The 26,360-nt window shown below is 43.7% G+C and overlaps 1 protein-coding gene across 1 annotated transcript in view; it reads left to right on the top strand.

Moving 5' to 3' along the window:
* The window catches only part of LOC120045336 (carbonic anhydrase-related protein 10), a 296,604-nt gene that overhangs the window by 114,484 nt on the left and 155,760 nt on the right, over nt 1-26,360 (top strand). Inside the window, exon 3 of the mRNA XM_038990216.1 lies at nt 3,126-3,268. Coding sequence (XP_038846144.1) covers nt 3,126-3,268 — 143 coding nt within the window. The remainder of the gene's footprint in view (nt 1-3,125; nt 3,269-26,360) is intronic.

Below are 26,360 nucleotides of genomic sequence, written 5' to 3'. Positions count from 1 at the left end.
AATATCTCATGATAAGCTATAGACCACACTATCTACCTAGAGAGTTTTCATCTATATTCTTTGTAGCTGTCTATTTACCACCACAAACCGATGCTGGCACTAAGACCTCTCTCAATGAGCTGTATACGCCAATAAGCAAACAGGAAAACGCTCATCCAGAGGCGGCGCTCCTAATGGCCGGGGACTCTAGACCACCTTTACTCCACACACAGAGATGCGTACAAAGTTCTCCCTAGCCCTCCATTTGCCAAATCTGACCATAATTCTATCCTCCTGATTCCTGCTTACAAGCAAAAATTAAAGCAGGAAGCACCAGTGACTCAATTAATAAAAAAGTGGTCAAATGAAGCAAATGCTAAGCTACAGGACTGTTTTTCCAGGACAGACTGGAATATGTTCCGAGATACTTTCGATGGCATTGAGGAGTACACCACATCGTTCACTGGCTTCATCAATAAGTGCATCAATGATGTCTTCCCCACAGTGACTGTACGTACATACCCCAACCAGAAGCCATGGACTACAGACAACATCTGCATGAGCTAAAGGGTAGAGTTGCCGCTTTCAAGGAGCGAACTCTAACCCAAAGCTTATAAGAAATCCCGCTATGCCCTCATGCGAACCATCAAACAGGCAAAGTGTCAATACAGGACTAAGATCAAATCGTACTACACCTGCTCCGACACTCGTTGGATGTGGCAGGGCTTGCAACCTATTACAGACTACAAAGGGAAGCACAGCCGATGTAAGACCTTTAACAAGGTCAACATTCACAAGACCGTAGGGCCAGACGGATTACCAGGATGTGTACTCTGAGCATGCGCTGACCAACTGTCAGGTGACATTTTCAACCTCTCCCTGTAATACCAATATGTTTCAAGCAGACCACCATAGTCCCTGTGCCCAAGAACACTAGGGTAACCTGCCTAAATGACTACCGGCCCGTAGCACTCACGTCTGTAGCCATGAAGTGCTTTGAAAGGCCGTAATGGTGCACATCAACACCATTATCCCAGAAACGCTAGACCCACTCCAATTTGCGTACCACCCCAACAGATCCACAAATAATGCAATCTCTATTGCACTCCACACTGCCCTTTCACACCTGGAGAAAAGGAACACCTATGTGAGAATGCTATTCATTGGCTAAAGCTCAGCGTTCAACACCATAGTGCCCTCAAAGCTCATCACTAAGCTAAGGACCCTGGGACTTAACACCTCCCTCTGCAACTGGATCCTAGACTTCCTGATGGGCTGCCCCCAGGCGGTAAGGGTAGGTAACAACACATCCGCCACTCTGATCCTCAACACAGGGGCCCCTCAGGGCTGCGTGCTCATTACCCTCCTGTACTCCCCTGTTCACTCATGACTGCACAGCCAGGCAGGACTCCAACACCATCGTTAAGTTTACCGATGACACAACAGTGATAGGCCTGATCACCGACAATGACGAGACAGCCTATAGGGAGGAGTTCAGAGACCTGACCGTGTGATGCAAGGACAACAACCTCTCCCTCAACATGATCAAGACAAAGGAGATGATTGTGGACTACAGGAAAAAGAGGACCGAGCACGCCCCCATTCTCATCGACAGGGCTGAAGTGGAGCAGGTTGAGAGTTTCAAGTTCCTTGGCGTCCACATCACCAACAAACTAACATGGTCCAAGCTCACCAAGACAGTCGTGAAGAGGGCACGACAAAACCTATTCCCCCTCAGGAGACTGAAAAGATTTGGGTCCTCAGATCCTCAAAAGGTTCTACAGCTGCACCAGCGAGACCATCCTGACGGGTTGCATCACTGCCTGGTATGGCAACTGCTCGGAGGCACTATAGAGGGTAGTGCGTTGGGCCCAGTACATCGCTGGGGCCAAGCTTCCTGCCATCCAGGATCTCTATACCAGGCGGTGTTAGCGGAAGGCCCAAAGAATTGCCAATGTCTCCATCCATCCTATTCATAGACTGTTCTCTCTGCTACCGCACGGCAAGCAGTACCAGAGTGCCAAGTCTAGGTTCAAGAGGCTTCTAAACAGCTTCTAACCCCAAGCTATAAGACTCCTGACCAAATGGCTACCCAGATTATTTGCATTGCACCCCCCCCCCCCCCCCCTATTTTATGCTGCTGCTACTCTCTGTTGTTATCTATGCATAGTCACTTTAATAACTCTACCTCTACCTTAATAACTCTACCTAACTCTAATAACTCTAACTTTACCTTGACTAACCGATGCTTTGTTGGGGAACCCCCTGTATATCGCCTCGCTATTGTTATTTTACTGCTGTTCTTTAATTATTCTTTCTTTCTTTTTTGGGGGTATTTTTCTTAGCACTGCATTGTTGGTTAAGGGCTTGTAAGTAAGCATTTCACTGTAAGGTCTACACCTGTTGTTTTAGGCGCATGTCACAAATAACATTTGATTTGATTTGAAGGAAAGGGCAACCAGTGAATAACAAACACCATTGTAAATACAACCTATAACTATTTGCACATCGTTATAACACTGTTATAACACTGTTTATTATGGCTATAACACTGTTTATTATGGCTATAACACTGTTTATTATGTTTATAAGACTATTTATTATGGCTATAACACTATTTATTATGGCTATAACACTGTTTATTATGGCTATAAGACTATTTATTATGGCTATAACACTATTTATTATGGCTATAACACTGTTTATTATGGCTATAACACTGTTTATTATGGCTATAACACTGTTTATTATGGCTATATAGCCATAATATGACATTTGAAATGTCACTATTCCTTTGGAACTTTTGTGAGTGTAATGTTTATGTAAAACAAAAATGTATTGTTTATTTCACTTTTGTTTATTATCCATTTCACTTGATTTGGCAATGTAAACATATGTTTGCCATACCAATAAAGCCCTTTGAATTTAATTGAATTGATAGAGAGACACACAGAGAGAGAACGAAACAGAGAGAGTGAGAGTTTTGTGCCCTATTGAAATGTTGTCATTAGCAACACAGGCTAACCGTTTTGTGCCCCATTGAAACATTGAAGTTAGCAACACATGCTAACTGTTTTGGGCCCTATTGAAATGTTGTGGTTAGCAACACATGCTAACCGTTTTGTCTCTACCTCTGTGTGTTGCAGTGCCGTCATTCTGGGGGCTAGTGAACTCAGCGTGGAACCTGTGCTCCGTGGGGAAGAGGCAGTCTCCCATCAACATCGAGACCAGCCACATGATCTTTGACCCCTTCCTCACGCCCATCCGGCTCAACACGGGAGGACGCAAGGTAAACAAACACTCAACAATGTTACTCTCAGTGTGCGTCCAAAATGTCACAATTTTCCCTATGTAGTGCACTACTCTGGGCTCTGGTCAAAAGTAGTGCTCTAAATCCGGAATAGGGTGCTATTTCAGACGCAGTCTTATTGGCTGAGGTGATGGATGTCGCTGCATTGTCGGTTCCCTTCTGCTTTGTTTGGGGAACATTGTGTGGTTCTACAATGCTGTTGTATGTTTTGTTAGGCAACTTGGCATGTAAGGATCCCTGATCAATGTTGCTGGCTAAACGCTTCACCGATTTTTATCCCAGTGAACAAAGGCGGTTGTTTGTCACAGTGGAGTTCTTTACAGAGGATCCCGATGGCTTTAGAATTCATGGATTCAACTCTACATTGGCAGGGTTGAACCATAATACGTATTTCTTCACACACACAGTAATCTGTTACCACCGTAGAGGACAAAACACAATCCCTTGTGAAGGATTACCATGAAACACAACACACACACACTCATGAATTACCATATGACATTTGTGTTCCTAGATGCCATAGCGTAAAAACAACAATAGCAAAGTGTGGTACCCCAATGCGCCCCCTGCCATATAATAACAGATCATTTGAACATGGGTGGAGATGGGATGTGCTCCAGAGCTCGTGGTTCCATGTTCAGGTGATTACTATTATGAGGGTGTGTTTACGTGCCAGGGGTTGGTACAGGGTTACCCCGGGGCCTTGCAGGGGAAACATGGGCATGGGCACCCATACAGATTATGAGAGAGAGACTGTAATCCACATCTACTGTGTTTAATTGCAACGCCTATTACTAGCCTGTTCAACCTCTCTTTCATATCGTCTGAGATCCCCAAAGATTGGAAAGCTGCCACGGTCATCCCCCTCTTCAAAGGGGGAGACACTCTAGACCCAAACTGTTATAGACCTACAGTTGAAGTCGGAAGTTTACATACACCTTAGCCAAATACATTTAAACTCCGTTTTCACAATTCCTGACATTTAATCCAAGTAAAAATTCCCTGTCTTAGGTCAGTTAGGATCACCACTTTATTTTAAGAATGTGAAATGTCAGAATAATAGTAGAGAGAATGATTTATTTCAGCTTGTATTTCTTTCATCACATTCCCAGTGGGTCAGAAGTTTACATACACTCAATTAGTATTGGGTAGCATTGCCTTTAAATTGTTTAACTTGGGTCAAACGTTTCGGGTAGCCTTCCACAAGCTTCCCACAATAAGTTGGGGGTATTTTGGCCCATTCCTCCTGACAGAGCTGGTGTAACTGAGTCAGGTTTTTAGGCCTCCTTGCTCACACACACTTTTTCAGTTCTGCCCACAAATATTCTATAGGATTGAGGTCAGGGCTTTGTGATGGCAACTCCAATACCTTGACTTTGTTGTCCTTAAGCCATTTTGCCACAACTTTGGAAGTATGCTTGGGGTCATTGTCCATTTGGAAGACCCATTTCCGACCAAGCTTTAACTTCCTGACTGATGTCTTGAGATGTTGCTTCAATATATCCACATAATGTTCCTCCCTCATGATACCATCTATTTTGTGAAGTGCACTAGTCCCTCCTGCAGCAAAAGCACCCCCACAACATGATGCTGCCACGACCGTGCTTCACAGTTGGGATGGTGTTCTTCGGCTTGCAAGCCTCCCCCTTTATCCTCCAAACATAACGATGGTCATTGTGGCCAAACAGTTCTATTTATGTTTCATCAGACCAAAGGACATTTATCCAAGAAGTACGATAATCTTTGTCCCCATGTGCAGTTGCAAACCGTAGTCTGGCTTTTTTATGGCGGTTTTGGAGCAGTGGCTTCTTCCTTGCTGAGAGACCGTTCAGGTTATGTCGATATAGGACTCGTTTTACTGTGGATGTAGATACTTTTGTACCTGTTTCCTCCAGCATCTTCACAAGGTCCTTTGCTGTTGTTCTGCGATTGATTTGCATTTTTCACACCAAAGTACGTAATCCTCTAGGAGACAGAACGCTTCTCCTTCCTGAGCGGTATGACAGCTGCTTGGTCCCATGGTGTTTATACTTGCGTACTATTGTTTGTACAGATGAACGTGGTACCTTCAGGCGTTTGGAAATTGCTCCCAAGGATGAACCAGACTTGTGGAGTTCTACAATTTTTTTCTGATGTCTTGGCTGATTTCTTTTGATTTTCCCATAATGTCAAGCAAAGAGACACTGAGTTTGAAGGTAGGCCTTGAAATACATCCACAGGTACACCTCCAATTGACTCAAATTATGTCAATTAGCCTAACAGAAGCTTCTAAAGCCATGACCTCATTTTCTGGAATTTTCCAAGCTGTTTAAAGGCACAGTCAACTTAGTGTATGTAAACTTCTGACCGACTGGATTTGTGATACAGTGAATTATAAGTGAAATAATCTGTCTGTAAACAATTGTTGGAAAAATGATGCACAAAGTAGATGTCCTAACCGACTTGCCAAAACTGTAGTTTGTTAACAAGAAATGTGTGGATTGGTTGAAAAACAAGTTTTAATGACTCCAACCTAAGTGTTTGTAAACTTCCAATTTCAACTGTATATCCATCCTGCCCTGCCTTTCTAAAATCTTCGACAGCCAAGTTAACAAATATATCACTGACCATTTCGAGTCCCACCGTACCTTCTCCACTATGCAATCTGGTTTCCGAGCTGGTCATGGGTGCACCTCAGCCACACTCAAGGTCCTAAACAATATCATAACCGCCATCGATAAAAGAGAGTACTGTTCAGGCGTCTTCATTGACCTTGCCAAGGCTTTCGACTCTGTCAATCACCGCATCCTTATTGGCAGACTCAATAGCCTTTGTTTCTCAAATGACTTCCTCGCCTGGTTCACCAACTACTTCTCAGATAGAGTTCAGTGTGTCAAATCAGAGGGTCTGTTGTCTGGACCTCTGGCAGTCTCCATGGGGGTGTCACATGGGTCAATTCTCAGGCTGACTCTCTTCTCTGTATATATCAATGATGTCGCTCTTGCTGCTTGTGATTCTCTGATCCACCTCTATGCAGACGACACCATTCTGTATACATCTGGCCCTTCTTTGGACACTGTGTTAACAAACCTACAAACGAGTTTCAATGCTGTACAACACTCCTTCCGTGGCCTCCAACTGCTTTTAAATGTTAGTAAAACTAAAGTCATGCTCTTCATCCGATTGCTGCCCGCAACCGCCCGCCCGACTAGCATCACTACTCTGGACGGTTCTGACTTAGAATATGTGGACAACTACAAATACCTAGGTGTCTGGTTAGACTGTAAACTCTCCTTCCAGACTCACATTAAGCATCTCCAATCCAAAATTAAATCTAGAATATTTTGCAACAAAGCCTCCTTCACTCATGCTGCCAAACATACCCTCGTAAGACTGACTATCCTACTGATCCTTGACTTCGGCGATGTCATTTACAAAATAGCCTCCAACACTCTACTCAGCAAATTGGATATAGTCTATCACAGTGCCGTCCATTTTGTCACCAAAGCACCATATACTACCCACTACTGTGACCTGTATGCTGTCGTTTGCTGGCCCTCACTACATATTCGTCGCCAAACCCACTGGCTCCAGGTCATCTATCAGTCTTTGCTAGGTAAAGCCCTGCCTTATCTCAGCTCACTGGTCACCATAGCAACACCCACCCGTAGCATGCGCTATTTCACTGGTCATCCCCAAAGCCAACACCTCCTTTGGCCGCATTTCTCTGCTGCCAATGACTGGAATGAATTGCGAAAATCACTGACGCTCGAGACTTATATCTACCTCTCTAACTTTAAGAACCAGCTATCAAAGCAGCTTACCTATCACAGCCCTTCTGTAAATAGCACACCCAACTACCTCATCCCCATATTGTTATTTTTTTTTGTTGCTCTTTTGAACCGCAGTATCTCTACTTGCACATGGCCTATTTATTGCCTTACCTCCCTGATCTTACTACATTTTCACACACTGTATATATATTTTTCTATTGTGTTATTGACTGTATGTTTGTTTATCCCATGTGTAACTCTGTGTTGTTGTTTTTGTCGCACCGCTTTGCTTTATCTTGGCCAAGTCGCAGTTGTAAATGAGAACTTGTTCTCAACTGGCCTACCTGGTGAAATAAAGGTGAAATTAAAAAAATACTATAAAAAACTGGAGAGAGAGAAAAATAGCAGAGTGGAATCAGAATCACCTTCATTCCCTAAGTACATTTACACGTAGGGGAGAGTGGGGTAAATTGAGCCATTTTTTACATTCAGCCTCACTATGTCAAGTGAAATATATTATCCTTTCTAACAAAGATATCTACATATATTTCAGGATGTTGTGTATCCCTAGAAATAATCACAATTCATGTAAACATGTATTTTTTGATAACATAGTTTGTGTAAACAAAAGTGGTCTCTTAGCATAATATCCCCTGGGTAAGGACAGCTACAAATGTCTGTACTGAATCTTTTAATACTTTTAAGCATCTTTTAACACAGGCTTAACACCTAACAAACACTTTGTACTTTATTAAACACTTTTAACATAGGCCAGGCCCTGTTGAGGGAGGGAGGGAGGGAGGGAGGGAGGGAGTGAGGGAGGGAGGGAGGGAGGGAGGGAGGGAGGGAGGGAGGGAGGGAGGGAGTGAGGGAGGGAGTGAGGGAGGGAGGGAGGGAGGGAGGGAGTGAGGGAGGGAGGGAGGGAGTGAGTGAGTGAATGAGGGAGGGAGTGAAAGAGGGAGGGAGGGAGGGAGAGGGAAGGAACGTTTGTGTAGCTAGAGGCCACACAAAGACGAGGTTTGTAATACATTTGAAGCAGCATGCAGAGCAAAAATGTAGTACTGTAGAGCCTGCTAGTTACTGCTCTTGTCAAACAGACCTTTTGGCTGTTATGTGAATTTTACAGATTCCTAGTCTCACAGAAGTTCACTGAACACTTTGGTAGCAACTCTTTCATGTCTCAAGAGAGAACGTTTTCAAGTCAAAAGTAATTTAGGGCTTTGGTGTCTCCACGGGGCTAATGTACTCTGTGTTTCCATCTCTCAGAGCATCAGAGCTGTCTGCACTGGAACAGTCTGATTCACCTTGTCAATGCTGCTGAACACACACACAAACACACACATCCGCACACACACGCGCACACACACGCACGCACGCACGCACGCTCGCACGCACGCACGCACACTCACACGCACACACACACACACACACACACACACACACACACACACACACACACACACACACACACACTCACACACACACACACACACACACACACACACACACACACACACACACACACACACACACACACACACACACACACACACTCACACACACACACACACATACACACACTAGTCTCTGCACCGACCTCACCTTGTCAGTGCTGATTCCTCCCTGATCAGTGTGTGTCAGTTTGGCAGGCTGTCAGCCTTGGCCAGATAAACAATGTACAGCACTAAACATCTCTGAACTGCTTCACACAACACCATAGTCCCCTCCAAGCTCATCACAAAGCTCAGTACCCTGAGACTGAACACATCCGTCTGCAACTGGATCCTGGACTTCCTGACGGCCTGCCCCCAGGTGGTGAGGGTAGAAAACAACCCATCTACCACACTGACCATCAACACGTGGGCTCCTCAGGGGTGTGTTCTTAGTCCCCTCCTCCCTGTTCACCCCCGACTGCACACAACTCCAACACCATCATCAAGACTACAGGAAACGGATGGGCGAGCACTCCCCCATTCACATTGACGGGGCTTTAGTGGAGCAGGGCGAGAACTTCAAGTTCCTCGGTGTCCACATAACTAATTAACATAGTCCACACACACGACAGCGCCTCTTCCCCCTCAAGATGATGAAAATATTTGGCATTGGCCCTCAGATCCTCAGAAATGTCTACAGCTGCACCATGTAGAGCATCTTGACTGCCTGCATCAGCGCTACAGAGGGTGGTGAGTACGGCCCAGTACATCCCTGGGGCCGAGCTCCCTGACATCCAGGACCTCTATACCAGGCGGTGTCAGAGAAAGGCACCAAACAAAATTGTTTACGACTACAGCCACCCAAGCAATGGAGTGTTCTCTCTGCTAGTGCATGGAAAGCAGCATGTCTGGAACCAGCAGGACCCTGAACATCTTCTACCCCCAAGCCATAAGACTGCTTAACAAGACTGCTAAATAGCTAAGCAAGTGGCTACCCGGACTACCTGCATTGACCATTCGTGGCACTAACTCTCTTTCTCTTCCACTGACTCCACATTCACACTCACACTCACACTCACACTCACACACAGACACAGACACAGACAGACACACACCCACACACACAGATACACACACACACACACAGACACACACACTCACACACACACACACACACACACACACACACACACACACACACACACACACACACACACACACACACACACACACACACACACATGCTGCTGCCACTGTCTATTATCTATCCTGTTGCCGAGTCACTTTAACCCTACCGATATGTACATAGCTTCCTCAATTACCTCGTAACCCTGCACACCAATTCGCTACTGCTGCTCCCTGTATATAGACATGTTATTTTATTAGTTATTGTTATTCACTGTGTATTTATTCCTTGTGTCACCATTTGTATTATAATTAAAATGTCTGTATCTTTAACTCTGCATTGTTGGAAAAGGACCCGTAAGTAAACATTTCACTGTTAGTCTACACCTGTTGTTTACAAAGCATGTGACGAATAAAATTTGATTTGATAGTGTGTTTCTGTACTTTTTAGGTGATAGTGTGTTTCTTGGTGGGGGGGCTGACCCCAGCAGCCAGAACAGGGTGATGTTGACCATCCCCGCAATAACTCTAACAGCTATTAGCACAAAACCAACTAACTAAGGCAGATACAGGCAGTTGAATAGGCTGAATATCCTTACAGTGAGAACCTCTTGCTACTGAAATGTGGCGACGTTGAGTCGATTTTATGTTTTTTGGCTGTCTAGCATGCTAGCAGATACCCATAGACGCTATTAGCATTGGCTCGCAAAACTACCTCTAACTTCCTTCCTACTGGACATAGAGACAACAAAAAATGATTCATGAGTTCATCTGACTCTGGGGAAGTAGATAAAGGTCCTCATTGCCAAAATCCCCAAGTATCCCTTTAAGTGAAAACAAGGAAGGAAAGATCAAATATGTTCTCTCTCTATGTTTGGTCAGACATGAGGAGATATAAAGAGAGAGAGAGACATACAGAGGGACAGACAGACATACAGACAGTGAGGGTGAGAGAGCAAGAGAGAGAAAGAGAGCGAGAGAGAGAGAGAGAGAGGGAGGGAGAGAGAGAGTGAAAGATAGAGAGAGAGTGAAAGATAGAGAGAGAGTGAAAGATAGAGAGAGAGTGAAAGCTAGAGAGAGAGAGTAAAAGCTAGAGAGAGAGTGAAAGATAGAGAGAGGGTGAAAGAGAGTGAAAGCTAGAGAGAGAGAGTGAAAGCTAGAGAGAGAGAGTGAAAGATAGAGAGAGGGTGAAAGAGAGTGAAAGCTAGAGAGAAAGAGTGAAAGATAGAGAGAGAGAGTGAAAGATAGAGAGAGAGAGTGAAAGATAGAGAGAGAGAGTGAAAGAGAGTGAAAGATAGAGAGAGAGAGTGAAAGATAGAGAGAGAGTGAAAGATAGAGAGAGAGAGTGAAAGAGAGTGAAAGCTAGAGAGAAAGAGTGAAAGCTAGAGAGAGAGAGTAAAAGCTAGAGAGAGAGAGTGAAAGATAGAGAGGGTGAAAGAGAGTGAAAGCTAGAGAGAGAGAGTGAAAGCTAGAGAGAGAGAGTGAAAGCTAGAGAGAGAGAGTGAAAGATAGAGAGAGGGTGAAAGAGAGTGAAAGCTAGAGAGAAAGAGTGAAAGATAGAGAGAGAGTGAAAGATAGAGAGAGAGTGAAAGAAAGAGAGAGTGAAAGAGTGAAAGAGAGTGAAAGCTAGAGAGAAAGAGTGAAAGATAGAGAGAGAGTGAAAGCTAGAGAGATAGAGTGAAAGATAGAGAGAGAGAGTGAAAGAGAGTGAAAGAGAGTGAAAGCTAGAGAGAGAGAGTGAAAGCTAGAGAGAGTGAAAGAGAGTGAAAGCTAGAGAGAGAGAGTGAAAGCTAGAGAGAGAGAGTGAAAGCTAGAGAGAGAGAGAGATAACGAGTGTGTCCAATAATGTGAAACCCAATCTCCCTTTCCTTTTTCTTTACGCACCACCAAAGTGATTACATTAGAAACCTCTTCAAGTAATTGTGGCTCAGCAGAGCAAATATTCAATTAAAACAGGCAATTGAATAAGTGTGATTCCTCCAGTTCGACCAACATAACCTTGATGCATGTCTCCCCTCTATTAAATGAGACCTCCCATTGAGGGGCTCTTTCCTGTAACTTCTCATTAGTTAGACAGAAACAGACAGAGCAGGGGAAGAGAGGAACCGATCAGGGAGTCAGTTCATCTTCTCTCTCTCGCAATTCAATTCAATTGAATGTGCTTTATTGGCATGGGAAGCATATGTTAACATTGACAAAGCAAGTGAAGTAGATAATAAACAAAAGTGAAATAAATAATAAAAAATGAACAGTAAACATTACACTCACAGAAGTTCCAAGAGAATGAAGACATTTCAAATGTCATATTATGTCTATGTACAGTGTTGTAACGACGTGCAAATAGTTAAAGTACGAAAGGGAAAATAAATAAACATAAATATGGGTTGTATTTACAACAGGTCACAAATATTGCTGCTGTGATGGAACACTGTGGTATTTCACCCAGTAGATATGCGAGTTTATGAAAATTGGGTATGTTTTCAAATTCTTTGTGAATCTGTGTAATCTGATGGAAATATGTGTCTCTAATATGGTCATACATTTGGCAGGAGGTTAGGAAGTGCAGCTCAGTTTCCACCTCATTTTGTGGGCAGTGTGCACATAGCCTGTATTCTCTTGAGAGCCAGGTGTGCCTATGGTGGCCTTTCTCAATAGCAAGACTATGCTCACTAAGTCTGTACATAGTCAAAGCTTTCCTTAAGTTTGTGTCAGTCACATTGGTCAGGTATTCTGACACTGTGTACTCTCTGTTTAGGGCCAAATAGCATTCTAGTTTCTCTGTTTTTTTGTTAATACTTTCCATTGTGTCAAGTAATTCTATTTTTATTTTCTCATGATTTGGTTGGGTGTAATTGTGTTGCTGTCCTGGGGCTCTGTGGGGTCTGTTTGTGTTTGTGAACAGAGCCCTAGGACCAGCTTGCTTAGGGGACTCTTCTCCAGGTTCATCTCTCTGTAGGTGATGGCTTTGTTATGGAAGGTTTGGGAATCGCTTCCTTTTAGGTGGTTGTAGAATTTAACCGCTCTTTTCTGAATTTTGATAATTAGCGGGTATCGGCCGAATTCTGCTCTGCATGCATTATTTGATGTTTTTCATTGTACAAGGAGGGTATTTTTGCAGAATTCTGCATGCGGTCTCAATTTGGTGTTTGTCCCATTTTGTGAGTTCTTTGTTTGTTTCTTTGTTTCTTTCTTTCTAATTTCTTTCTTTCTTTCTTTCTCTCTCTCTCTCTCTCTCTCTCTCTCTCTCTCTCTCTCTCTCTCTCTCTTTCTCTCTGTTTGCATCTCTCTCACTGTCTCTTTCTCCCTCTTTCTCTTTCTCTGTCTCTGTCTTTATCTCTCTCTCACTCTCTCTCTCTCTCGCTCTCACCTCTTTCTTTCTTTCTTTCTTTCTCTCTCTCTGTTTCTTTCTTTCTTTCTAATTTCTTTCTTTCTCTCTCTCTCTCTCTCTCTCTCTCTCTCTCTCTGTTTGCATCTCTCTCACTGTCTCTTTCTCCCTCTTTCTCTTTCTCTGTCTCTGTCTTTATCTCTCTCTCTCTCTCTCTCTCTCTCTCTCTCTCACTCTCTCTCTCACTCTCTCTCTCACTCCCGCTCTCACTCTCACTCTCGCTCTCACTCTCGCTCTCACTCTCTCTCTCTCTCTCTCTCACTCTCTCTCTCACTCTCGCTCTCACTCCCGCTCTCACTCTCACTCTCACTCTCGCTCTCGCTCTCACTCTTTGTCTCTCTGTCCTGAATCATTGAAGTGGGGGATGCTCTGAAGAGGATCCAAATGTTGGTTATGAAACTAGATTAGTCCTCTTTAGTCTTTGCTGTTGTTTTTTCCGCCACTAAGACATCTGTGAATAATCTATTAGTGCTGTGAAACGGGCCGCGCTTCTCAGTTTCACATTTGGGACGCATTTCTCTGTCTGTTCTCCAGGCTTTCAAGTACAATGTTAGCTTTTGGGAGCATGTGTCATTTCAGTGATAACTGGTATATGTCTCTGCCAGGTGGCTGGGGGTTTTCTGAGAAGCTGATACACTAACGTACAGATGAATTCAAAGTAAGAACGTAGTAATAATGCATGGAAGTTTAAAGTTAGATAACATTCAGAACAGAACCCTATATAATCGAACCTGACCGTAATGAAAAATGCAATGTTATGTTTTTAATGGGTTTGGAGCTCCCTATAACCACCTGGCCCTACAGGTGTTATGGATACACACAGGAGGCAGTATCCCATCACATCTGATGCTCCTCAACAGCACAGATGTTTATAGCAGAGGACCAAACGCATTACCATCACACAAATAGATTAAATTATGCAAATTGCAGATTGAAAATGAATTAGACACAAGTTTGGGTAGGCTGAGCCAATTCAAAGCTGTCACCACACCACAAAGAGTGAGTCAGACGCTTGGTCTAGGTGTCTGTCTGTGTGTCTGTCTGGGAAGGGATATCTTCAACAAGGCAATTACTGCAGTGGAGCTGTGGATCTTTTAGCTTTCCAAGGGGAGCATGTTAATTGCCTGAGCAATGCGAGCGCCCTGGAGCCATGCTTTTCTCTCATGTCTCAACCTAGAGATAACTGGCTGAGTTGCAAACATTCACACACAAACGCATGCAAACACAGTTTGAGCCAGCAACCATGGCTTGTCCATCTGTGTTTGAATTTGAATTACAAACACAGAACAGAGGATGGGCAGAAAAGAGGAGGCAAGAGGAACAGATGAGATTAGAGGAGTGTGTGGGGTGCTGATAGACAGGTTACAGGTGTGTGCAAGTCTGCAGAGTTATTTACAGCAAAGTGGGCCATGGTGAGTGCCCAGCTAGTATATTTGTGTCACACCCTGACCTTAGATATCTCTGTTTTTCTATATACACTGCTCAAAAAAATAAAGGGAACACTTAAACAACACAATGTAACTCCAAGTCAATCACACTTCTGTGAAATCAAACTGTCCACTTAGGAAGCAACACTGATTGACAATACATTTTGCGTGCTGTTGTGCAAATGGAATAGACAAAAGATGGAAATTATAGGCAATTAGCAAGACACCTCCAATAAAGGAGTGATTCTGCAGGTGGTGACCACAGACCACTTCGCAGTTCCTATGCTTCCTGGCTGATGTTTTGGTCACTTTTGAATGCTGGCGGTGCTCTCACTCTAGTGGTAGCATGAGACGGAGTCTACAACCCACACAAGTGGCTCAGGTAGTGCAGCTCATCCAGGATGGCAGATCAATGCGAGCTGTGGAAAGAAGGTTTGCTGTGTCTGTCAGCGTAGTGTCCAGAGCATGGAGGCTCTACCAGGAGACAGGCCAGTACATCAGGAGACGTGGTGGAGGCCGTAGGAGGGCAACAACCCAGCAGCAGGACCGCTACCTCCGCCTTTGTGCAAGGAGGAGCACTGCCAGAGCCCTGCAAAATGACCTCCAGCAGGCCACAAATGTGCATGTGTCTGCTCAAATGGTCAGAAACAGACTCCATGAGGGTGGTATGAGGGCCCGACGTCCACAGGTGGGGGTTGTGCTTACAGCCCAACACCGTGCAGGACGTTTGGCATTTGCCAGAGAACACCAAGATTGGCAAATTCGCCACTGGCGCCCTGTGCTCTTCACAGATGAAAGCAGGTTCACACTGAGCACATGAGCACATGTGACAGACGTGACAGAGTCTGGAGACGCCGTGGAGAACGTTCTGCTGCCTGCAACATCCTCCAGCTGTCACGTTCCTGACCTGTTTTCTGTTGTTTTTGTATGTGTTTAGTTGGTCAGGGCGTGAGTTGTGGTGGGCATTCTATGTGTTGTGTTTCTATGTTGGGTTTATGTGTTGCCTGATATGGTTCTCAATTAGAGGCAGGTGTTTGACGTTTCCTCTGATTGAGAACCATATTAAGGTAGGCTGTTCTCACTGTTTGTTTGTGGGTGATTGTCTTCCGTGTCTGTGTATGTCGCACCACACGGGACTGTTTCGTTTTCGTTCGTGTTTGTAGTCTGTTCCTGTTCGTGCGTTCTTCGTGTGATTATGTAAGTTCGTTTGTTCAGGTCTGTTGACTTCGTTTATTGTTTTGTAGTTTGTTCAAGTGTTCATAGTGTTTCGTCTTGTTAATAAATCATTATGTCTACATACCTCGCTGCGTGTTGGTCCGATCCATGCTCCTCCTCGTCTGAGGAGGAGAACGACTTCGACGACCGTTACACCAGCATGACCGGTTTGGCGGTGGGTCAGTCATGGTGTGGGGTGGCATTTCTTTGTGGGGCCGCACAGCCCTCCATGTGCTCGCCAGAGGTAGCCTGACTGCCATTAGGTACCGAGATGAGATCCTCAGAGCCCTTGTGAGACCATATGCTGACACATGCACATTTGTGGCCTGCTGGAGGTCATTTTGCAGGGCTCTGGCAGTGCTCCTCCTTGCACAAAGGTGGAGGTAGCGGTCCTGCTGCTGGGTTGTTGCCCTCCTACGGCCTCCTCCACGTCTCCTGATGTACTGGCCTGTCTCCTGGTAGCGCCTCCATGCTCTGGACACTACGCTGACAGACACAGCAAACCTTCTTTCCACAGCTCGCATTGATCTGCCATCCTGGATGAGCTGCACTACCTGAGCCACTTGTGTGGGTTGTAGACTCTGTCTCATGCTACCACTAGAGTGAGAGCACCGCCAGCATTCAAAAGTGACCAAAACATCAGCCAGGAAGCATAGGAACGAGAAGTGGTCTGTGGTCACCACCTGCAGAATCACTCCTTTATTGGGGGTGTCTTGCTAATTGCCTATAATTTCCACCTTTTGTCTATTCCATTTGCACAACAGCATGTGACATTTATTGTCAATCAGTGTTGCTTCCTAAGTGGACAGTTTGATTTCACAGAAGTGTGATTGACTTGGAGTTACATTGTGTTGTTTAAGTGTTCCCTTTATTTTTTTGAGCAGTGTATTTTGGTTAGGTCAGGGTGTGACTAGGGTGGGTACACTAGTTTGTATGTCCAGGGTTTTTGTATGTCTAGGGGTGTTGTCATCTAGGTGTATTGTATGTCTCTGTTGGCCTGATATGGTTCCCAATCAGAGACAGCTGTTTATCGTTGTCTCTGATTGGGGATCATATTTAGGCAGCCTTTCCCTCTTGTGTTTGTGTGATCTGTAACGGCTGTTGGTGGAAGAAGGTGAGGACCAAAGCGCAGCGTCGTACGTGTTCATGTTTGTTTATTGACACTGAACACTAAATACAAAAATAACAAAGGGAAAAACCGAAACAGTCCTGAAAGGTGATAAACACTAAACAGAAAACAACTACCCACAAACCACAGGTGGGAAAAGGCTACCTAAGTATGGTTCTCAATCAGAGACAACGATAGACAGCTGCCTCTGATTGGGAACCATACCAGGCCAAACACATAGAACTTGAAAACATAGAACAAAAAACATAGAATGCCCACCCCAACTCACGCCCTGACCAAACCAAAATAGAGACATAAAAATAACTAAGGTCAGGGCGTGACAGGATCTTGTTCTATGTTTAGTTGCCTGTCTGCACTATTCGTATAGCTCCACGTTTCGTTCGTTGTTCTTTATTGTTTTTGCTCAATTGAGTTTCTCTTTATTAGAAGTATGTGGAACTCTATGCACGCTGCGCCTTGGTCTCATCTTTACGACCAGCGTGACAATTTGGTTCCTTGAAAGTTGTGGGAACGTATGTTTTTGGTTTCCCATTGGTTCTGGGAACGTATGTTTTTGGTTTCCCATTGGTTCTGGGATGGAAGCAATACATTTCCTGACAGGTAAAACTTTTAAATATCCTGAGATGAGAAAAGAAGTGAAAATGTTGCCTGTTCTGAGAATGTTAATATTTAATTGCAGGCAGGTTCTAAAAACATTTGATCTGGCTGTGAAACACAAGGCCCGCTCCATCTTGGCTCAGACAACAGATCTTATGATCATAGTCACTGTGGAAGGAAAAATAGTGGACATTTTGTAGAACCCAAATTCATTTTCATAGAAGTATGGAGACAATGTTAGTTAGAAACCATTTCCATTCATTAGAAGTCAATTGAATAGAGGAAAATAGCCAAAACCCCAAAGCAGATCTTGCACATACAGCGTTTCTCAAGAATCCATATGCTCTGCAGTGTTAATGTGCGATGTATATGCTAAATGTGTCACTTTGTTTAAGTTTCAGTCAACGTATAATCATTTCTCAAACTTTTCTATTTGGTATTTTATTAGGATCTCCATTAACTGTAGCGAAAGCAGCAGCTACTCTTCCTGGGTTCCACGCAAAACATGAAACAGGACAAAATATAGAACATTAATAAACAAGAACAATTCAAGGACAGAACTACATAAATGTAACATTTTAAAAAACGGCACTTGTAGCCAACATATCAATAAATACACACAAAATATCTAGGTCAAATAGGGACAGGCGTAGTGCTGTGAAGTGTTGCGTTATCTTGTTTACCAGGCTTCATTTGAGCAATATGAGATAGAAGGGAGTTCAATTTAATAATGGCTCTATATAATACTGTATGCTTTATTGAATTGTATTATGGACAGACCCCTCCTCATCTTTAGAACCATGGAATCTATATATTTTTACCATGACAGTTTACAATCTAAGGTAACACCAAGTAATTTAGTCTCCTCAACTTGTTGAACAGCCACACCATTCATTACCATATTAAACTGAGGTCTGGGGCTTAGGGAGTGATTTGTACCATATACAATGTTCTTAGATTTAGAGATGTTCAGGACCGGTTTATTACCTACCACTCATTCCATAACAAACTGCATCTCCTTGTTAAGGGTTTCAGTAACTTCATTAGCTGTGGTTGCTGACACGTATATGGTTGAATTATAAGCATACATGGACTCACAGGCTTTGTTTAACGCCAGTGGCAGGTCATTGGTAAAAATAGAAAAGAGTGGAGAGCCTAGGCCTCCCGAGTGGCGCAGCGGTGTAAGGCACTGCATCGCAGTTCAAGAGGCGTCACTACAGATTCGGGTTCGATTCAGGGCTGTCACAGCCGGCCGCACCCGGGAGACCCATGAGGCCCAGCGTCGTCCAGGTTAGTGAAGGGTTTGGCTGGCCGAGATGTCCTTGCCTCATCGCGCTCTAGCAGCTGGTTTCCAGGGTTGTCAAAATTCAAAATATATTTTTTTGAAATATTTAACTTTCACACATTAACAAGTCCAATACAGCAAATGAAATGTACACATCTTGTGAATCCAGCCAACATGTCCGATTTTTAAAATGTTTTACAGCGAAAACAGCACGTATATTTATGTTAGCTCACCACCAAATACAAAAAAGGACAGACATTTTTCACAGCACAGGTAGCATGCACAAAGCCAACCTAACTAACCAAGAACCAACCAAACTAACCAACAAACAACTTCATCAGATGACAGTCTTATAACATGTTATTCAATAAATCTATGTTTTGTTCGAAAAATGTGCATATTTAAGGTATAAATCATAGTTTACATTGCAGCTACAATCAGAAATTGCACCGAAAGCAGCCAGAATAATTACAGACACCAACGTCAAATACCTAAATACTCATCATAAAACATTTCTGAAAAATACATAGTGTACAGCAAATGAAAGACAAGCATCTTGTGAATCCAGCCAATATTTCCGATTTCTTAAGTGTTTTACAGCGAAAACACAATATAGCGTTATATTAGCTTACCACAATAGCCAGAAACACAAGCCATTCCCCAGTAGCAAAAGTTAGCGATCGTAACAAACCAGCAAAAGATATATAATTTTTGACTAACCTTGATAAGCTTCATCAGATGACAGTCCTATAACATCAGGTTATACATACACTTATGTTTTGTTCGAAAATGTGCATATTTAGAGCTGAAATCAGTGGTTATACATTGTGCTAACGTAGCATCTTTTTCCCACAACGTCCGGATATTTTTCTGACACTTTTTCTGACACACATATTCTGACCAAATAACTATTCATAAACATAACTAAAAAATACATGTTGTATAGGAAATGATAGATACACTAGTTCTTAATGCAATCGCCGTGTTAGAATTCTAAAAATAACTTCATTACGACATCCAGCTTAGGTATAGCGAGAGAGTACCCAAAAGCTGGGCGCAAACGACTAGCACAACATGTTCGACAGATATATGAAATAGCATCATAAAATGGGTCCTACTTTTGCTGATCTTTCATCAGAATGTTGTACAAGGGGTCCTTTGTCGGGAACAATCGTTGTTTGGATTTAGAACGGCCTTTTTCCCTCTCGATTTAGCAAGCACACTTGCCAAGTGGCGCGAATCTCTCCATCGTCAACAAACGGAAGAGAACGGAACACGGCAAAACTCCCGAAAAAATTTCAATAATCTGATTAAACTATATTGAAAAAACATACTTTACGATGATATTGTCACATGTATCAAATAAAATCAAAGCCGGAGATATTAGTCGTCCATAACGACAGCTTATCAGAAGGCAAATCCAGGTCCCTTGACGCGCTCTCCAGAAAACAGGAAACTGGTGACACGTCATACAAAGAGCAATTATTCGAGCCCAGATCAAGTTACACACTCCATTTCTTCTCTCACTGCTTGTCGACATCTAGTGGAAGACGTATGAAGTGCATCTAAACGAATAAATATCAATGACTTTAATAGGCAGGCCCTAGAAGAGAGCATCGATTTCAGATTTTCCACTTCCTGTCAGGAAGTTTGCTGCAAAAGGAGTTCTGTTTTACTCACAGATATAATTCAAACGGTTTTAGAAACTAGAGAGTGTTTTCTATCCAATAGTAATAATAATATGCATATTGTACGAGCAAGAATTGAGTACCAGGCCGTTTGAAATGGGCACCTTTTATCCGGCTACTCAATACTGCCCCTGCAGCCCAAACAGGTTAAAGAAAAGTTATATTAGATAGATATCTCTTAATCTACGATATGGTAGAGGTTGAAAGACATACATTATATGTTTTCTCAAGAACAGGTTATAGTCAGTAATATCAAAGGCTACACTGTAATCTAAGAGTACAGCTCTGAAAATCGTATTATTATCAATTTCTTTCAAACAATTATCAGTAATTTGTGTCAGTGCAGTCCATGTTGAGTGCCCTTCTCTATAAGCATGGTGACAGTCTGTTGTCAATTTGTTTACAGAGAAATAGCATTGTATTTGGTCAAACACAAATTTTTCCAACAGTTTGCTAAGAGCTGGCAGCAAGCTGATAGGTCTGCTGTTAGAACCAGTAAAGGCCACTGGAACAGGAGATAGGAGAGAGGAAGGGTTGGAACAGGAGAGTGGATAGAGGAAGGGTTGGAACAGAAGAGTGGAGAGAGAATGAGTTGGAACTGGAGAGTGGAGAGAGAAAGGGTTGGAAGAGGGGAAAGAAAGGGATGGAACAGGGGAGAGGAAGTGTTGGAACAGGAGAGAGGAGAGAGGAAGGGTTGGAACAGGAGAGTGGAGAGAGAAAGGGTTGGAACAGGAGAGTGGAGAGAGAAATGGTTGGAACAGGAGAGTGGAGAGAGAATGAGTTAGAACTGGAGAGTGGAGAGAGAAAGGGTTGGAAGAGGGGAAAGAAAGGGATGGAACAGGGGAGAGGAAGTGTTGGAACAGGAGAGAGGAGAGAGGAAGGGTTGGAACAGGAGAGAGGAGAGAGAAAGGGTTGGAGCAGGAGAAAGGGTTGGAACAGGAGAGAGGAGAGAGAAAGGGTTGGAACAAGGGAGAGGAAGGGTTGGAAAAGGAGAGAGGAGAGGAATGGCTTTGGCTTCCCTCCAGGCCTGAGGACAAACACTTTCCTCGAGGCTCAGATTTAAGATATGACAGATAGGAGTGGCTATAGAGTCAGCTACCATCCTCAGTAGCTTTCCATCTAAGTTATCAATGCTAGGAGGTCCATAACAATACATTTTCTACCTCTCCCACACTAACTTTACAAAATTCTAACTTACAATGCTTTTCTTTCATTTTTAGTTTTCTTATGCATGAATACGATGTCTCAGTGTTTCGTTGTTGGCATTTTCTGCCTAAGTTTGCCCACTTTGCCAATGAATTAATCATTAAAATAATTGGCAACATCAAATGGTTTTGTGATGAATAAGCCATCTGATTCGATGAATGTCTTTCTGCCCATAATTTCATTTAAATACACCAACATTTTTTTCCATCATTCTTTGTATCATTGATCTTGGCTTCATAAGCCAGTTTCTTGTTCTTTTTGTTGAGTTTAGTTACATAATTTCTCAATTTGCAGTAAGTCAGCCAGTCAGATGTGCAGCCAGACTTATTAGCCACTCCTTTTCCCCATCTCTTTCAACCATACAGTTTTTCAATTCCTCATCAATCCATGGAGCCTTAACAGTTCTAACAGTCAGTTTCTTAAAAGGTGCACATTTATCAATAATTAGAAGATGCAATTTCATAAATGTATCAAGTGCAGCGTCTGGATGCTCCTTATTAATCACATCAGACCAACAAATATTTTAACATCATCCACATAATAGTAACAGCAACATATTTTGTATAATCTCTTATACACTATTTTAGGCCCAGCTTTTAGAACTTTGGCTTTCCTGGATATAACCACTGTATTGTGAGCAATGGGTACAGATACAGCTTTAGAACAAAGTTAAACAGTATTAGTAAAAATGTGATGGTTACATGTGGATGATCTTGTTCCTGTAGTGTTTGTAAACACCCTGGTAGGTTGATTAATAACCTGAACCACATTACAGGCACTGGGTACAGTGAGAAGCTTCCTCTTGAGCAGACAGCTTGATGAAAACCAGTCATCATTCAGGTCCCCAAGAAAGTAGACCTCTCTATTTACATCACATCAACTATCAAGCATTTAAGACATTTTATTTAGATACTGACTGTTAGCACTTGGTGGCCTATAGCAACACCCCAAAAGAAAATGCTTTAGATGTGCCAAGTGAACCTGCAACCACAGCACTGCAATCATTACAGGGATATGGCTCTAAATATACTGTATATAGCAACACCTCCCCATAAGCATGTCTGTCTCTTCTATAAGTGTTATATCCTTGTATTGCTACTAATGTATCATCAAATGAATTCTCTAAGTGAGTCTCAGAAATGGCTAATATATGAATGTTATCGGATGTTAGCAAGTTATTGATTTCATGAACCTTATTTCCAAGGCTACATATATTAATATGGGCTATTTTCAGCCCTTTCCTGGGCAGCTTCTCAGAGATAGACATAATATGGAGCATATCCTGCCCAATACCCAGTCATGATATATCCAGGTAACAGTCTTAGTGGTCTCTTCGTTTTAGATGGATGGGAGCTGGAGTCTACATTAGTTTTATGTCACGCTAGTTTTATGTCTCGCATAACTCACTTGTTCAGCTCACAAACATCCATATCCTTTTCCAGTAAGAGTCTCAGAGTAGGAGTGCTGATACAGGACCAGTTCTAAGATCATAATGAGTAAGATTAGACTATATGGACAAGGGGGAACTGATTCTTGATCAGAACTCCTACTGAGACAGTTTTTGAATACAGTTAACTCACCAAGCTTATCTTCTGCATCTACAATAATCACATCACATCAAACGTGATTTGTATAGTATCTTTTACAAATACATTGAACAACAACTGGGGTCTGATGCAACCAGTTACAATAATATGTGGAATAGATATAAACAAAACACTGCCATGTATTTTGACTAACTTCACTTGGAGGACAATTAAGTGAATGGTAGAGTCCTGTCGCTGATGAAGAGTCATTACTTTCTCTAGCAAGGTTATCACCCTCCCTGGAACTACTCTAAGCCAAGCACTAATTAGAGAGGAGCAGTCACTGGTAGCCCCCCCCCCACCCACCCACACACACACACACAGTAGCTGTATAGCATCAGGACACAGACAGTAACTTGGCAGGCTGTGTTAGAGAGACATGGCAGTGTTGTAGTTTGTTGGTGGTTGACAGCAGGGAGATCGCTCTAGTTTGAAGTCAAAGTTAGACGTCCATCCAGGTCCCAATAAAGTCTAGAATTACCTTCGGAACTAGCTAGGGTAAACGGTGAGCGCTATTAGCTTCAAGTAGGCTGACGGCTTGCTAGGTCGTTGTGGACGCTGATGGTGGATTGGCGTAAAAGCTGTTCTCTGGTGCTGATGGTTGCTTGTTCCATCCCAGTTGTAAGCAATCGTTTTTCTGTTTTAAGCCTTTCCCAAACTTTAGTCCTTAACTTAACCACTCAGAATTAATTCCTAAACTTCACCCTATCCCACACCTTAACCCTTAAAGATGATGTGAAACCCCCCGGCCGGACATTAGTATTTTTGGTTTCACTTTGGTGGAGTCAGCTAACAGTGTCTCAACTTAAACTTCTAAAACCAACGTTTACCTTGACTTCACCCATAGACGTTTGGAAAAATGTGGACAAACGTCAAACTTTGAAGTGAAACTGGGATACCTTGTTATTTACAGACAGAGAGGATGAAAGGATTCATGGAGCAGCATCATGCTGTATATTCCTCCACATACTGACAGATGTAAAGTGGGAGAGGCGTAAACGAGGATGACAGAGATTTGACCGGGATGGACAGGGACCAGGGCAGGCTGGCACACTGATGTTGGTGTAAAGTAATTACCATGGTTATTAATGAGAGACATGGTGGTTTCGAGGGAGATTATTATGTGGCCAACAGGCAACCAACCAACACTATAGCATCATTGTGTACTGTTAACTGGTAGAATAACAGGAGAGAGAACCAAGGAATGATTGGAACAGGAGTTAGGAAGGGTTGGAACAGGAGAGAGGAGAGAGAAAGAGTTGGAACAGGAGAGAGGAGAGAGGAAGGGTTGGAACAGGAGAGTGGAGAGAGAAAGAGTTGGAACAGGAGAGAGGAGAGAGAAAGAGTTGGAACAGGAGAGAGGAGAGAGGAAGGGTTGGAACAGGAGAGTGGAGAGAGAAAGAGTTGGAACAGGAGAGAGGAAGGGTTGGAACAGGAGAGAGGAGAGAGGAATGGTTGGAACAGGAGAGAGGAATGGTTGGAACAGGAGAGTGGAAGGGTTGGAACAGGAAAAAGGAGAGAGGTAGGGTTGGAACAGGAGATAGGAAAGATAAAGGGTTGGAACAGGAGAGTGGAAGGGTTGGAACAGGAAAGAGGAGAGAGAAAGGGTTGGAACAGGAAAGAGGAGAGAGAAAGGGTTGGAACAGGAGAGTGGAGAGAGAAAGGGTTGGTACAGGAAAGAGGAGAGAGAAGGGGTTGGAACAGGGGAGAGGAAGGGTTGGAACAGGAGATAGGCGAGAGAAAGGGTTGGAACTGGAGAGTGGAGAGAGAAAGGGTTGGTACAGGAAATAGGAGAGAGAAGGAGTTGGAACAGGGGAGAGGAAGAGTTGGAACAGGAGAAAGGCGAGAGAAAGGGTTGAAACAGGAGAGAGGAGAGAGAAAGGGTTGGAACAGGAGAGTGGAAGTGTTGGAACAGGAGAGAGGAGAGAGAAAGGGTTGGAACTGGAGAGTGGAGAGAGAAAGGGTTGGAACAGGAAAGAGGAGAGAGAAGGAGTTGGAACAGGGGCGAGGAAGGGTTGGAACAGGAGAAAGGCAAGAGAAAGGATTGAAAGAGGAGAGAGGAGAGAGAAAGGGTTGGAACAGGAGAGATGAGAGAGAAAGGCTTGGAAAAGGAGAGAGGAGAGAGAAAGGGGTGGAACAAGGGAGAGGAAGTGTTGGAACAGGAGAGGGTAGAGAAAAAGGGTTGGAACAGGAGAGTGGAGAGAGGAAGGGTTGCAACAGGAGAGTAGAGAGATAAAGGGTTGGAACAGGGGAGAGGAAGGGTTTGAACAGGAGAGAAGAGAGTGGAAGGGTTGGAACAGGAGAGTGGAAGGGTTGGAACATGAGCGAGGAGAGAGGAAGGGTTGGAACAGAAGAGAGGAGAGAGAGAAAGGGTTGGAACAGGGGAGAGGAAAGCTTGGAAAAGGAGAGAGGAGAGAAAAAGGGTTGGAAGAGGGAAGTCTAAGGGTTGGAACAGGAGAAAGGCGAGAGAAAGGGTTGGAACAGGAGAGAGGAGAGAGAACGGGTTGGAACAGGAGAGAGGAGAGAGGAAGGGTTAGAACAGGAGAGTGGAGAGAGGAAGGGTTAGAACAGGAGAGAGGAGAGAGAGAAAGGGTTGGAACAGGGGAGAGGAAAGCTTGGAAAAGGAGAGAGGAGAGAAAAAGGGTTGGAAGAGGGAAGTCTAAGGGTTGGAACAGGAGAAAGGCGAGAGAAAGGGTTGGAACAGGAGAGAGGAGAGAGAACGGGTTGGAACAGGAGAGAGGAAGGGTTAGAACAGGAGAAAGGAAGGGTTAGAACAGGAGAGAGGAGAGAAAAAGGGTTGGAAGAGGGAAGTCTAAGGGTTGGAACAGGAGAAAGGCGAGAGAAAGGGTTGGAACAGGAGAGAGGAGAGAAAAAGGGTTGGAAGAGGGAAGTCTAAGGGTTGGAACAGGAGAAAGGCGAGAGAAAGGGTTGGAACAGGAGAGAGGAGAGAGAACGGGTTGGAACAGGAGAGAGGAGAGAGGAAGGGTTGGAACAGGAGAGAGGAAGGGTTAGAACAGGAGAGAGGAGGAATGGAACGAGGGCATTTGGAGGCAGGAGGAGAGGAGATCAGTAGCGAGGGAGGTAGGAAGCAGGGGGACAGGAGGACAAGAGAGAGGGAGGTAGGGAGGAGGGGAAGAGGAGGACAGCAGCGGGAGAACAGGACGGCCATCCATCTTTCACCTCCTGACAGATATATAAGGGTGGACCTCAGGCCTGCTGTCATACTGTCTGATGGATGGGACC

Source organism: Salvelinus namaycush, chromosome 4 (assembly GCF_016432855.1).
Source record: "Salvelinus namaycush isolate Seneca chromosome 4, SaNama_1.0, whole genome shotgun sequence".
Taxonomy (NCBI): domain Eukaryota; kingdom Metazoa; phylum Chordata; class Actinopteri; order Salmoniformes; family Salmonidae; genus Salvelinus; species Salvelinus namaycush.
The sequence above is the reverse complement of the archived record's forward strand: the minus strand, read 5'-3'. Positions and strand labels throughout refer to the sequence as shown.